Below are 15,632 nucleotides of genomic sequence, written 5' to 3'. Positions count from 1 at the left end.
TTGGCTAAAATTCGACCATAAACCTTATTTGAAACCAATCGGTTCTCGTAAAACTCCAGGAGATTGGTTTAACGAGCCGACCTAAACCACGTCATTATTTTCTGACATAGGAGATTGCGCAGTTTCTCTGTGTCAATGGGCAAGCTAGCATTAGCTAAAAAAAACCCAAAAAAGACCAACAAAAAAAAAACAAAACAAATGCAGGTCCTTACATAAATGTAACGCCCTCCCATTACTGCCCCAGTTTGGCCCCAACACTGGCCATACTTCTGTTTGGCCTCCACAGGCAACACCAGGTAAAACAGACTCCCTTCAAGCTAATCTTGGCTAACAAAATAAAAAACAGCTGAACCAATGTTTTTTATTTTTCTGTTTTTGTCCTTGTTATAAATTTATTTCTATGGTTTCCTATTTAAATCTGTCCACAGGATTCAATAAGAGGCAAACGAGGCCTCATCTTTAAATTCTGTGACACTAACCAAAAGACCTCAGAGGAGATTCGTGGATGTGGTGAAGTAGGACATGCAAAGGGTTAAACAGCGTGAAACAGAGACAGATGGTCCACTGTGGTAACCCCTAAAGGGAGCAGTCAAAAGAGGAAGACAAAAAAAAAAAAGCTTCACATTCACTCAGATGCAGCTTTAAAGTTTACATTACATCCAAAAACAGAGCCAAAAGCAGCAGTTAGAAGTACAAGGTCCAGAGCTGTGAAACCCTGGCAACAGCGAGCGCCAGTATTCCTGAGTCATTTAGATATTTAAGTGCTAAAGAGAGGCGGATTAATTCAGGTCAAAGTCCTCCTGGAGTGGAGCCACACAAACCTCATGAGCAGTGTGAAAAACCAGAGCAAGGAAACGCCGCATCAGAGGAAGAAACAGTGCACACATACACCTCTGCTCTCCGTGCTCAAGTCAACAGCAGTACTCTGAGTACTGACGGCAAGAAGAAAAACGTGCTCAGCTTTTTACAATCCATTGCTTTCAACAGATTCCTTTAAAGCTTAATAATATCCGACAACACCAGCTGTGTGCTTAAAACACAGTAACATGTCAAAGCAGCCAGCCTCCCTGGAAATATACCCAGAATTCAAACATCAGAGCTGCCTGTCAGAGCGGAGAAAAGGCCTCCGTTACCAGAAAGGCCTTCGTATTCAAAGGTCACCATCAGCAGACAAATGGCTGCCCTCGCTGTTGCTGTGGTTACAGCCCCCACTACCATAATGGCGTGCTGATGGCCCGGGTGCATTTGCATGTTGACACATGACACAGCGATTCAATCACAGCTGAGCCACGGAGAGAGAGGAAGGAAGAGAGCGACTGAGAGTACAGGCGATTAAAGCCGACGGCAGCCGCTAAAAATAAACACGTCTAAAATAAACTAAAAATTAAAAATCGTTTGTCCTGACATAAAAGTACAACATGGAGCGTCGGCACCATCCTCCGACACTCTGCGAGAAAACAGAATAAATTGTTTTTAGCTTTAATCCTGCAGAAAATTGCCAATCATTGAACAGTATTCACTGCAAATGTTTTAATGATATTTAACGCTTTGAGTTTTACATCTCTGTCACCTTGTTTGTTCATGTTTCAACAAGTAAACATGAACTCTTGTCACCATTCTTTATTTATCACAACATGCCTTTTATTTTTACTTCTTACCCTATTTGGTATTTTAATACTCTGTTACATTTACTGGTTTATATCGATTCAATATCTCCTGTACACATTTTTTTTAGTTTAAAAAAACAAAACAAAACAAAAACAAAAAAAACATAATTTATTTGTGAGGCTTTTATTGTGAAATGTTTAAAACAGAGTTTGTCCTTCCCACTGTTGCCAAGAGTTTGCTCAAAGGTGAGTCAGATAAAGCTGACTAACATATATATGAACTTGTGATTAAACTGGTTTAGAAATTAGCCACAGCTCTGGTTCTTAAACGCACCTCACTACATTTCATTACTCGAAAAAACAAAAATAAAAAACGAGCATGTGATTACCTTTTTTCTGTTTTCAGAATTTACATATCTTGCTTTCTGATTCCATGTGAGTTCAAAGAGCCCCCTACATAACACATGGTGCACCCACTTTGATTGGGTGTCATCATCAGCACCACAGATATGAGTCAGGAGGGACCTTCTGCACCTCCAACAGATCAGAACCAACGGGAATAAAGAAGATCAGGTCAAAAAGGAGCCAGTTCACTACTGGAGCTAACATGCAATGGATAATGTTGTATTTACTCTATGTAATGACCAAGAAAATACAAACAACACTTAAAACCCATTTTTTGGTCAAATTAGAGACCTGGCATATGTAGGAAACGGCAATAGAGTCATTTTATTTGTTCATGTATAAAATATAATCATTATTTTTTAAGTTCTCTCCTTCTCTTATATTTTATATAACCACACTACAGACGGACAAGCGCCTGTTTTATGCGTTGTCGTTAGCAACAACGATGGTAACACCATCGCGTGTCTGCTTGTTTATGTTCCACATAAACCTTTCACAATAAAGCTCAAGATCCTGTTGAGACTTTTCAAAATAAACTGAATCACGTGAAAGAGCAGATTATTTACGGATGAGAAGTAAAAAAAAGCCGCCAGGTGCTAAAAAAATAAACCTTAGACTCAAACGTTAGAACAGGCTTTTCCCTGCAGCACGCCATGTAATAAATACTGGCAAAGAAAACGGCGGCCTTTACAACTTATGTCTAAAAATGTGTAGTTTCATGCATCAGTTAAAAACTCAACTCCAGGTACATGACGCGCAGCTGGAAACACTTCCCGCAAGTCAAGCTGCCCAAGATTCACAGAATTTACAGAAAATGTTACATTTTTGTGATTTATATCGTTATCGGACGATAGAATTCTTATATCGAGATATGAGACTTTGGTCATATCGCACAGCCCTATATTTTGAACTAAACCAGAATTCCCTTTTAAAATTACACAAAGAAGAGCAGGCAAATGTTGAAGCTTTTGAAGTTTTTGGAGTCGGAAGGAAATCTGACCCAACTGCAGGAAACAACCTAAAAAGCAAAGGTTCATGGGTATATCAAAAGACAGATGCTGACATCTGATAGCCAGCTGTTATGTTTGAAAAAGAAAAAAAAAGAAAGAAGATCTTTTCTCATTTTGTCTGCTTTGCCAGAGTCGGTACAAGAATTGGGAGCCATTTATTCTGTTTATTTTGCATTACTGAATTCATCTTATCTACTTTAGCTCTCAGCTTTAGGGTTCTTATCTCAAAAGATCCAGAAACGGGGTTGTTGTTAGCTCCGAGGAAAACAAGTCCACGAGGCTTCTGTTTACAACTCCTGCTTCGCTTGTGCGATTCATCAAAACACATAACAGTCGGCATGTAGCACGTTTTAGGTCCCACAGAGACTCAAAAAAACAAACAAAAAAAACAAAAAAACAACCCAACCCTGGGGCAAGGCAGACGGCGTGTAAGCCGACACTCTTCATCATCATCAACAAGCGATGTGGTCTGCTCTGTGTGGCGTGACTAATTCAGCTCATATTCCCTTTATTACAAAGGCTGGTGGAAGGTAGTGGAGTCCCACCACTGCCGCTACCACCACCATTAATATATCTCCATCAGAAACAAGATATGCATGAACTCTGCTGCTCCATCATCATCATCATCATCAGCTGCTGCTGCAGGCTGAAGAGGTTTGTCATGGTTCGGGAAGTCCTGTTTGTATGTAACGTGGCTTTTGGAGTGTTATCTGAGCCAATCAGTGAGCAGGTCCGGAGTCAGGATGTGTGCCCGCCGCACAGTATAAACAGCAGACACAGTAGAGACAGTAGACACAGGGTCTTCCACAGAGTTCGATCATATTTTTAGCACCTAATCTCTCTGAAAGGAATAACTAAAAATATGCACAGTTTTCTGACAAACAGCTAACTTTGAACGACCTCGCCTGTCAGAAACACTATGAACTACAAACTGCTTCATTCTCAAATCCTCCAACTCTTTAACTGGAATCCTCCCTTTGCTGGATCTGGCAGTGCAATAAAGAAACTGAAGCATTAATGAAATAAAGTGAGCAGCACGTGGAGCACAGGTGAAGTTCAATACTGTCAGACCAACTATGACAAGAGAGGCTTGAGACTAAATGACATCGCAAATCGCCACAACAGCGACCTGACCACCCCGTCTGGTGGGAAACGAGATGGAACCGACCGGGGCGAGCCAGTGTTGACCAGCTGTGCTTTAAAAATGAGACCACAGGAATAAAAAAAATAAAAATGTCAAAGTAAATATGCTTTTCCAGCCAAAGAAAGTCTAATTGTGGGAAACTAACAATCAGCTTTGTTGCATTATAAAAGCAACCCATCACTTTGAGGTGATGGCATCAGCGCTCTCACCTCCAATTCACCTCGAATGCGGTGATGTCAAGCACTGTCACACTGAATTGCAGGTGCGTTGCTTTGCTCACATTGCCACAAATTTCAGCAATTTTAAAAGCATGTTTCGATTATTGGGTGCTGTGATCAGCGGGTTCACACAGCACTGAGATACAGGCAGCCTACCAGCATGGTCATAGTTTAACCTCGCCTGTTATCGTGCTCATTTTGACTGATTCCTGAGGCTTTTCTTACTTAGGTAAGTGGCAGGTACATCTCTAGTCAGCATCCTTAGATGAGTAAGGTTATAGTGAAGCAACTGTCCAAACATGAGTTCTGACTGTGCCTCAAACTTCTAAGCATGAAATAAGCTGTCGGATTTGTAAAATACACAGAGCTGAGGTGATGACGAGGCAAAAAGAACAGAGCAGAAAAAGAAAAGAAAGCAACCGAAACAAAAACCGAACAGAAATTACAGCCATGCTGGAGTTTGACCAAACACAATCTGAAGTAAGACGAGGCGAGGTAAGACTTTTTATATAAGCTCAGAGTGTAGAAATTCCCTCAGTTCCCTACAGCATTTAAGGAAGGAAGTACCTCAAATTTCTATAGGAAAAATAAATGGAACTTTACATAATAGCTTCCCGTAACACTTAGGTTATCTTAAAGGTCTGATTGGTGGTAAATCTGCACAACTTTTCAACATATGTGCACCGTTTACCAACAGCTGTTAAAAAGTTCAAAGCGCCCAAATGGTGACGCGTCAGCCTGTGTTCTTACTTCATTACACTCGAGGCTAATACATCCTCAGATTCTGCACGTTCTAAACGTTTCAGGATATTCCAGGGATTCCTGGACTGGGCAAAGGACAACTTCATTCCTTCCTATCCTCCCACCTCTCCAACTGCTTCCTCCACAGGGTGACAATGCAAGGAAAACACAACACAGCACGAGAGGTGTTTACTGACAGAAATTACACCCAGCATGAACATTTAAACCCAGTCTGCCGCCGAAGCCGTATCATGTCCTGAATCCTCGGCCTCCTCGTGTCTACGAGAGAACTTAAAGTGGATAAAGATGCACATAAACAGCTTATCGCGAATAAGACACTTGACCAAGAGCCATAGCACAGAGGATGGAAGCTCTGCAGCCAGAAATCAACTTTATCCAGACAGACTCTTTCTACTTAAGAGCAAGGGCTGAAGGGAGCAACATGTCATCCAACTAATCCAATAACCAGGCATAACTTTATTTACACAGCACCTTTGGAAGAACACAGATAACAAAGCGCTTTGACAGACAAGCAAAAGCAGAAATTCAAACGGAAAGCTGAACAGGGACAGACGAGCTGTGAACAATTAGAAAAAAGAAGAAGCAGAACTATACAGCTTTTCTGATGTTTGGCTCAAAGGTTATGGCAGACTGCGTCTGAACAAAAAACAAAATCTCTTTAAGTTGTATTGGGCTGCTTTAGAATGCGTAATCAGGTCACAGTTTAAGAAATGTCCTTTGTCACTGAGAATATAGTTAACATGCATATTCAAACTGCAGAAAGATCGTCATCTTCAATGGTCTTCAACCCACAAAAAGAGAGAATACTACGTGATCCATGTTCTGTAGTCTCAATATGAGTTTCTGCCATCAGGCAGACTCAGCAGTGCAAACTGATCTTTCTATCAGGTTGAACAATGCCTTTCTTCTGGCCAAGAATATATTGATACAACCACAGGTTGCACTGCAAGGCAATTCCAGACTGAGTGATGTCTCCTTCTTGTTTGTTTAGTATTTAAATCTGTCTGTTGGTGCTGTGTGTCCATATGTGTTCAGGGTTGTAGCTTTGGAGTCCAAGTCAGACTTCCCCATGGGGACAAAACAGTATCCATCTACCAATCATTAAACAATTTACCTACCTACTAACTTAATGATCCATCCATCCTCCAACCAACCTAACCATCTATCTGCCTACCTGCCAAGCTATCCATTTACACCCACATACCTGCTAACCTATCGTCTACCTACCCAGCTATCTACATATACATCTATTTATAAATTCCAGCCTATCCATCTATCTACTTATGTACCCCATCTACAACCTACCAATCTATCTACCTACATACCAACGTATCTATGCATCTATCAGCCTACCTATCTACATATGTACCCGTCTACCTACTTACCCACCCATCAAAATGTTTCCTAGATTTCTGGATGCTAAGGGGCCTGGGACAGTTTCAGAACACTTGTATATAACTTCTGATTTTGAGGTTGTTAATTGAAGAACATTTTGTGCCATCCAGCTGTTGATATTGGTTACACATCTAAAAAAGAAGCTAGTCTTCCACTGGACATGTTTGAAAGCAGGAGGTGGTCAAGAGGACCTTGATCCATGAACTTCCTGCATTTTCCTGAAGGGAAGAGCAACTCACTTTACAACAAGTGTCATTTCCTGTTGTGACATAATGAAATTATACAGCAATCTGGCCATAAAAGAAAAGTCAAAGTCCCTTCGAAAATCAGGAGGTTCCTGCTGAAGAGGCCTCCACCCAAACTAAAGGCATACTATAACCTCAGAGCTCTATTATAAAAGGACCTGAGGCGTTGAAAACTTCATACATGAACAAATATGCAATGTGGGGCATCACAAATCGAATAAAATATGAGTAATTCACACAGTTTTCTGCATTTGGGGTCATAATCATTTCCACAACAGTGATTTCAAAGCAGCTCTAGGCCAACAACAACGAGCTCAGGAAACGCACAATAAAAGCTGAGTACTCTTATATAATCATGCAACACAGATAAAACCAGAGCAAAGCCTGGGCTCGTTCCCTCTCTGCATCCTGACTTTCCTGAAGATGCCACATTATCTTCCATCATCGCTCAAACAATAATATCACAAAGACCGAGCCCACCGCCCACTCTGCCTTTTTTTTTCTATTGCAAAGCATGTCCATTGATGATTCCTCCCAGGCTCAGGAGCAGTGTGCTGAGTGTGCATTGTGCAGGCCGCAGCCCTGCTCGTGTTGTGAGATGTGACATATCGGTGCTGCAACACCACAGCCTCCCGTGTCATGTACGCACCACTGAACCTGCATCTCAACTGCCAGCCTCTTTCCCCTTTTACCTCCCTCTAACCTAACAAGGCTTGTGATAAATGTTCTAACGCGATCTCACGCCGGGCCGAACCTCGTTCAAAACAGGTGACATGTTGAATCGCCTTGGCTTTCACGCACGCACACTGGATATGAACAATGAGTCATCGTTTTTTATAATCCGAGAGACACCTGTTTTCATTCGGCAGGTGTATAAAATTTCCACGAAAATAATCCAACTTTTTGATCTTGCCGTTTCATCTTCTTACACTGAGTCCTGCCACCAGAACCCCTCCATCGGGTGGTAATGGCAGCGCATTAAAAAGTTGGAAGCTGTATTGAAATAAAGTGGGGCACAGCAGTTGTTGTGTAAGCCGAATTTAAGAGAGGGTCCTAATTATTCGAAATATGCATTGGAGACTGTAATTTTCGTACATCCCTCCTTTGGTCGTTACAGAAACTTTAAATGGCCAGGTTTTTGAAGGTAGTGTGGCATCAACTCCTATCAACAAAGCTACACAAACCCAAGCATATTAACTCATTGTAAAAAAAAAAAATTAAAATAAAGATGGTGGATGCTGTTAGGGGAAAACTGCGCTAAATTCCAGTGGACTCGGTAGTTCCTCCGCCAGCTTTTAGCCCAGTGTCGACGGTTTTCGTCCCCGGTGTCTGGACTGCCTCCCCGGGTTGCTTGTTGCTAGCACCGGGACGCTGCGTCTCCTGTAGCCCGTCAGCTAGCTAACATCCCAGGCTTGTAAAGATAAAACCTCCCCGGTGCACGCCGGTACGACCTACCTGCTCTCAGAGGAAACTCCCGGGACTCCTCAGCTTGTTTTACAGAAGCAGAGTTTAAAAAAAAGAAATTTCCAGAAAAAGGAGCGCTCGTACTAGCCGCACAGTGCCGGTTGTCTCCAGATGATCCGCTCCGGCAACCTGGCCCACGCTCTCCCCGCCCAGCAGCCTCCGACTCCCGTAGCAATCCTGGGAAACTGGCCCCGTGACGTCACTGGCTGTGCCAATAATCTCCGGCGGAGGGGTCCGTCCTGCAGGGGCCGCTGTCCGAAGGGGAGGGCTTTATTTAAACATCATAGTTTCATTTTTTATGCTAAAAAGAAAAGCAAAATATTCAACAATTTCTGTCCCCCACTCCCCATTAATTTGAAAATAAACACTAAGACACACATTTATTGGGTAAACTTTGTAAAAAATAAAGAAAAAAAGAAAAAAAGAAACCTATGGAAAAACATTTCTAAAATAAGTTATAAATCCACTTTCTCCTTCTTTTGTTTGGTTTTTGTCACATTTAATCTACAAATACAAGTTATATATATATATATATATATATTACTTAACGTGGCTGAATGCATAACTTGTGCAATCCTGTTACTCTAATTTTAACCCGGTTCCCATATCATTTTTAATAAAATAATCACAAATGTGTCTCTTAGATTAAGGGGGGGCAAATCTGCTGACTTTGTAAAAGTTTAAATTTGAGCAAAGATTTGCAAATAAATGCTAAAAATTAACAAAAAAATGTGTGACCATTGAAAAATTGTTAAATGTAATTTTTATTACATTTTATCTGAAATTGAATATTTAATACGAGGATGACCTTCAGCCCAATGGCCAAGAGTTTATTAAAGAACATTTTTTAAATCTGGTGCATTTGTAACAGGGTTTCACACAGCAACTAAAATATCTCATAAAAAGTCTGACTTAGGAAATGAAAATGTTTTTGGTGCTGTATTATTTATTTTTTGCAAATACATAACAGAAAATTAAAAAACTACATTATAAATTATAAAACCCCTTAGAGGTGTTTGCGTTTTAAACAAGAGTGTGAAAAACATAAGATCCCAGGAAGGAATCAAAGTTCTGAGCAGGAAGTCTGCTGTTGTTTGTGTACATTGTAAAAAAGAAGTGGACTGAACACGGAGCCCTGAGGGTCCCCCAGCCTGTATTTAAAGATGGATTTAGCCACCGTGACATCACTCACTGGTCTGGTTTCTACTGGTCGTATAACTCCAAATGAGAGGTCCAGCTCAGTGTTTTAAATTAGCTACAGTGAGGTGCAGCATCCAAATGGATGGCTCATAATAATTATTCATCCTTGTTAGAGATTTTATGAAGAGGGAAAACTACTCATTGTACTAACTAATTACTGTGGAAAGTAAAAATTACAGTGATTTAGTACTCACTAAAATGAGCTCAGAAAATTCATAATTATTCATTTCATAAATCACGACACACTGCTCCCCTGTACATAAGCTGCCTTTACAAGTTTAAAGTATAGCTATTGGTAGTACTGGCCTGATATTTACTTGGTACTAGATCAAAACCCAAATTTGCAGTACGGCACAGCACTGGTGACTCTGATCCAGCTTTTACTCTCTCTGTGAGGATGCACTCGCCTTTAGAATCAGCCTCATGTGGCCGTTAGAGGAACTGCAGTTTTTCGCTTCATTGTTTCTGGCATGTTCCCAGGAAGCTCATTTTCATGAGTAAAATCACTCTCCAAACTGGGACTCACAGAAGCATCTGAGACAAATCAGGAAAATCAGCAGAAGCTCTGACACAAGTCCCACAGAGGCTGTAGAAAAATCATCTCCACTCTTTACACGTTCAGATGTGTGTGTGAGGAAGGATTAATAGGGATAATGTCAAAGACGACAACAATGGTGCTAATCTGTCTGCTGCCACACTCACAGCACACGACTCTCGGATGGAATACAGTAAAATACAGATGATCATTAATTAATCAGGTCATATCAATGAAGCTGTAAGCACCAGGTGAGATGCAGATGTTGCCTCAGCTGTCACAGGTGGTTGAGATGCTTGTGTGCTTTGGTTTGCTGAGAGGACGCTTCTCGTCGCTCGAGTCAAAGTTGGTCTGTGATTTAAAGATGAGCCAAAATCTTCTGTGACGCGTTTTCTTTGTTCTGGACTGAATTTCTCACTATATCAATAAAAGAATAATTGAATAAAAACTGAGAAAAACTGACAATGTTACACAAAAAAGAAAAAAAAAGAAATATACGAAATAGTGTTTTTATTTCTAAACACTGGTCACAAAAAATCTTACATTTGTGTCTCTTCAGCGGTTCTCACAAAATGTTTTCATCTTTTTCGTGGTTATTTTTGCCTCATCGTAGTTCACGTCGTTTTATTTTTGTAATCATTTTCTGTAGTTTGGTGATTTCTTTGTGCTCGGTTTGTGTTGTTTTGCAGTCAGTGCATGGATTGCTTTGTTGTTGTTGTTTCTGTCTTCGAATTGTTTCACGACGTTTCCATATGTTTGTTTTTATGTTGTTGTTTTTTTATCCTTTTAGTAGTGTCTGTTTTTATATGTTTTTGTGGTGATGCGTTTTAATCGTTTGTTTCACGTGCATTTATAGGAGTGTTTTGTCGTCGTCGTTGTTGTTTTTGCTATCGTTTTTGTGTCTTTTGGTAATTTTTGTGTGTGTTGTGAGACAGTTTTTGTCTACAATCTTGTTTCTCTGTTACTTTGTAGGCGTTTTATTTCCTTTTCTTTTGCTCTGTCCATTCCAAGGTGTTTTTCTCTTTTAAGATTATTTTTGTCTTCTTAAAACTGTAGAAAGTTGTTTCATGGTTATTTTATATTTGTTTAGGTAAATGTGTGCTGCTTTCACGTGGTTTTGTGTCTTCTGTAATATTTTGCATACACTTATTTTTGCCTACTCATTGCATGCAGATGCTTGAGTCTTTTTTTTTTTTGTCTATTTCTGGTAGTTTTGTGTCTTTGTCATTATTGATGTCTCTTTGTAGATCCTTTGTGTATTTGTGTTTTTTGTGTCTCTTTGAAGTGTTTTTGTTCTTGTTGTGGTTTGTGTCTATTTATGGTATTTGCCGTCTCCTGTGGTGCTTTCTTTTCTCTTTGATGTAGATCTCAAGATGAGACCTGGGGTCTCGCGGGTTTCCTCCTCCGGGTACTCCGGCTTCCTACCACAGCTGTGTCTGTTTGGTGTGGATGCAAAGTGGATGAAGCATTTCATCCACTTTGCGTGGATGAAATGCTTGAAAAGTGCTTTGAGTGAAAAGTGCTTTGAAAAGCATCTGATGAGGTTATATGTGATGTATTCAGTCTGTGTCAGTCAGAAACGCTAGACTCGAGTCTACGAGGCTTTATTTAAAGTTTGAAATAATAAGACTGTACGTACAAGCTCAGGCTGTTAGAGCAGCTGGAGAAAGCCCTGCTTGAGTGGCTGCTTTTGATTTAAAAACTCTGGAAAGAAGCCAGGAAGTAAAGCAGGCGCTGGTTTTTTCTTCTTAAAGATAATCATGATGAGGGCTTCGGCTTCCATCAACACTTGAAACACTTAATTTATATTTAATGCTTTGATGCTGTAAAGGTTTCATGGTAAGTGGAAGGACAAAACACCGCAGAGGAGTCATGAATGTTTTATTGTCTGTAATGGGACGCTGGTTAGAAAACTGAAAGCTGAGAGCAGCACTTCAAACAAACCACCTGATGCAGCAGGCGACCTTAAACAAACTGAACTTGCTTCATGTTGATCACTGCGAGGAGCCACACCTGAGTGAGGACACACAGCAGGTCCAGATGTTTCTGCTCACTGGCATATCAAACTAAAAGAATCAAACAGCTGGTTAGTCACCTTTCCGGACTTTCCTAGGATGGTGACGGGAGCGGTTCGGTTTGCCTGTCTGCATGGATGTGTTTTTATGTGACGTGGGGCCCGATCCAATTAAGAAGAGAACATCTGGAGTTGACTCTGGTTCAGACGTAATATCTTTACTGTTCCACGATTGGTCGAAAGTGGACATCTCACAGCTCTTAAGAACGCCGCCTGCTAAAAAACACATTATATAAAATAAAGTCACCAGCAGGACTGAACACAGCAAATTAGAACCTTCCACTGGATAATTACTACAGCGATTAATTTGGTTCAAGGGATTTAACACTAGCTGATGCAGCTGCAGTGAGCAACTCTGGTGGTCATGGGAAAAGACGTTATACTCTGAGATCATCAGCCAAGAGCCTTTGTCACAGCCCAACTGCCTCTAACTGAGCATCAGAGGCCTGACATGGAGACGTCCACCTTCCAGACTTGAGCGTGAAATCCTGAAGATGAATTCAAAACTTGGATTTTTAGGGAGTGAACTAAATTATTGCTGAGGAAAGACCAGGCACTGTTAACACCAGACTTACTGTGAAGCATGGGGGTGATAGCATTATGTGTGGGGTTGCTTCTCAGGTTCACAGATTGGTCTGATATGAAGGGAACTAATTAATGCAGGTTCATACAGAGACGTTCAAAGTCCTCTCGGCATCTAGGCGGCCCAGATGAAACAGCCAGGAGTGAAGCAGCTCCTTAATCTGCTAGTTCAGGGGTGGGCAATTCCAGGGCTCGAGGGCCGGTGTCCTGCGGGTTTTAGATCTCACCTTGGGTCAACACACCTGAATCACATGATTAGTTCGTTACCAGGCCTCTGGAGAACTTCAGGACATGTTGAGGAGCTAATTTAGCCATTTAAATCAGCTGTGTTGGTTCAAGGACACATCTAAAACCTGCAGGGACACTGGCCCTCGAGGCCTGGAGTTGCCCACCCCTGGGCTAGTTCAGCAGCGTCTAGAGCAGGGGTGGCCAACTCCAGGCCTCGAGAGCTGGTGTCCTACAGCTTTTGGATGTGTCCTTGATCCATGACAGCTGATTTAAATGGCTAAATTACCACCTCAACATTTCTTGAAGTTATCCAGAGGCCTGGTAATGAACTAATCATTTGATTCAGGTGTGTTGACTCAGGGTGAGATCTAAAACCTGGAGGACACTGACTCACGAGGCCTGGAGTTAGACACCCCTGCTCTAGAGTTTACCAGCAAACCGTGAGCGTTGGTGGCTTCAGGCGCCTCATCTGGAGGATTTTCATTCAACTCTTAACAAAATTCTCAGATTTTAATTTATAGTAGAGGAAATAATTAGTGACCATGCAATTTGCATCATCAAAACAAATACCTGCACAAATGTAAATATTCAAAACAGTGTGCAGTTAAGGGAGCGCCTGCAGACTGTAACAGGACTTTATCCTTTCTGCTGGCCCAGGAACAATCTAACATGAAGACGGGGTAAAGTGTGCGTCAGCTCTTTTTGAAATTTAGAGCAAACGCAAACAAAATGTGCAGGTCAAGGAAGACATTCAGGTAGATGGATGAGGTCACAGAAAACTCCAAACATTGGTGAAAACAAAATTCAGCAGAGATGAGTTGATGTTTGACATACCTGCTTCATTTCACTTACAGTGGCTTGCAAAAGTATTCGGCCCCCTTGAACTTTTCCACATTTTGTCAGCTACAAACATGAATCAATTTTATTGGAATTCCACATGAAAGACCAACACAAAGTGGTGTACAATCGGACATGATTTTCGTTCCACTTCGTTTTTAACAAAGCAAAGTGAGGTGTGTGTAATTATTCAGCCCCCTGAGTCAATACTTCATAGAACCACCTTTTGCTGCAATTACAGCTGCCAGTCTTTTAGGGTATGTCTCTACCAGCTCTGCACATCTGAATGTGTACGGAAAGGACAAAGGACATGTGAGGGGGCTGAATAATTACACACACCCCACTTTTCAGTTATTTATTTGTAAAAAATGTTTGGAATCATGTATGATTTTCGTTCCACTTCTCACGTGTGCACCACTTTGTGTTGGTTTTTCACGTGGAATTCCAATAAAACTGATTCATGTTTGTGGCTGTAAGGTGAGAAAATGTGGAAAAGTTCAAGGGGGCCGAATACTTTTTCAAGCCACTGTATATCAACAGCACGTAGCTGGGAGGATATTTTCCTGCTACATTTACACCCCTCCCACATCACGCTCAAACCAAACCTCCACCTGAAGCTGGAGCCCGGATCAGCTGACCGGCGGTCCGCGCTGTGACGGTGGGTGTCGATGTTGTGGCTGAGGAAACAAATGAGAAGCTAAGGCAGAGGAAGTGCTCTTGCATCAAAAGTTTTCTTTTAATGCTGAAAATTTATCCACTCCACATGGAAGAGACACAACAAGCACTGAACTACGACCGTGTGATTCATGAGCTGGAAATCAACTCTCCAAAAACTGTTTCTCTCCTCAGACGGGTGGATCCTTATAACTTAGACAGCAATTTTCTGTTCTTTTATTCTTCTCCTTTTGTTTGTCTACACAAACCTGAAAGCTTAGAAAATAACCAATGCGAGAGCGAGACAGTATCTTCTGCAGGGATCCTCCTGCAGAGAGAAGAACATCTATGAAACATAACTTAACGGGGCACTCCATGAATGACTCGTATAACAGTAAATTACAAAGGCAGCGGGAGAAACTCCGGCGTATTTACACTTCATCATTTATTCAGTACAAAGTTCAGATGTGGTCTGTGGTTAACGGAGGGAGGTGAGGAACGTTTCAGACACGTCAAAGTGAAACCAGCAGCGTACAATCAGGTCCACGCCCCCCTCCCACGCCAAACAGGAGGGGGGTGAGGTGGATTCAGGGTCTAATGGGTACGTTTGGCGGTCTGCCGTTCAACCCAGATGTCTCTTCGATCTCCGGCTCCTCTGGGGAGCCCGGCGGAGCCTCGACCTGGTCAGACTCCTTCTTGTCCAGTTCCTGCTGAGCTTGAATCTTTCGGATAAGCTCCTTGATCTCCTCGCGCTTCGTTTTCATCCTCTGCTGAGGGAACCACTCCAACAGGTTCATTGGCAGGTGGAAGCTGGGAATCGGATTCTGTACGGAAAGGACGAAGGACAAATGTCACTTACAGAGCAGCCTGAATTTTCAACTCCTGACCAGAACTGCACCGATGTCCAACTCTATAAAGCTCTCACCTCAAAGAAGCTCTCCACATACTGCAGGATGTAAACGCCACAGTCGCTGAAGTTGTCCTGCTGAGGGACGCGTGGGCTGGAACCCTTCATGACGTCCTTCCCAAAACTCCTTTGAGTGCCTTTACGCACCTCCCACTCTACCTCTAGGTACCTAAAACAAATGCAGACGCAGTCAGACGCCACGAAACCCACAGAGAAGGTCCGAGTAGCCTCAACGTTAAAGCATTTTATGCACTCCAAGCAGATTACTTCTATGATTGATAAATGGAGGCAACTGATTGGTTGCTGGGAAGATGCGTCAGCACAGGTGCTGTGTGTGTGTGTGTGTGTGTGTGTGTGTGTGTGTG

The 15,632-nt window shown here is 41.9% G+C and overlaps 2 protein-coding genes across 8 annotated transcripts in view; both read right to left on the bottom strand.

Annotated features, from left to right (window-relative positions):
* The window catches only part of myo6a (myosin VIa), a 145,761-nt gene extending 137,307 nt beyond the window's left edge, over positions 1–8,454 (bottom strand). For 3 of the 6 annotated variants that reach the window (XM_014338055.2, XM_014338058.2, XM_014338059.2), the window contains exon 1: positions 8,242–8,452. The gene's annotated coding sequence lies outside the window, so the exon portion shown is untranslated. Of the gene's footprint in view, positions 1–8,241 lie in introns of all 6 variants that reach the window. The other 3 variants (XM_014338056.2, XM_014338057.2, XM_014338054.2) reach the window with 2 other exon arrangements.
* A 5,705-nt stretch (positions 8,455–14,159) lies between these two features.
* Positions 14,160–15,632, bottom strand: part of senp6a (SUMO specific peptidase 6a) — a 29,113-nt gene continuing 27,640 nt past the window's right edge. For both annotated transcript variants that reach the window (XM_042226251.1, XM_042226252.1), the window contains 2 exons: positions 15,286–15,436; positions 14,160–15,184 (listed from right to left, as the gene is read on the bottom strand). In XM_042226251.1, coding sequence (XP_042082185.1) covers positions 14,948–15,184; positions 15,286–15,436 — 388 coding nt within the window. In that variant the 3' untranslated portion in view covers positions 14,160–14,947. The remainder of the gene's footprint in view (positions 15,185–15,285; positions 15,437–15,632) is intronic.

The sequence above is a fragment of the Haplochromis burtoni genome, unplaced genomic scaffold (genome assembly GCF_018398535.1).
Source record: "Haplochromis burtoni strain Fernald_Lab_line unplaced genomic scaffold, NCSU_Asbu1 Contig_203, whole genome shotgun sequence".
Classification (NCBI taxonomy): Eukaryota; Metazoa; Chordata; class Actinopteri; order Cichliformes; family Cichlidae; genus Haplochromis; species Haplochromis burtoni.
Note: the sequence above shows the minus strand (reverse complement) of the source record. Positions and strands in the feature narration are given on the sequence as shown.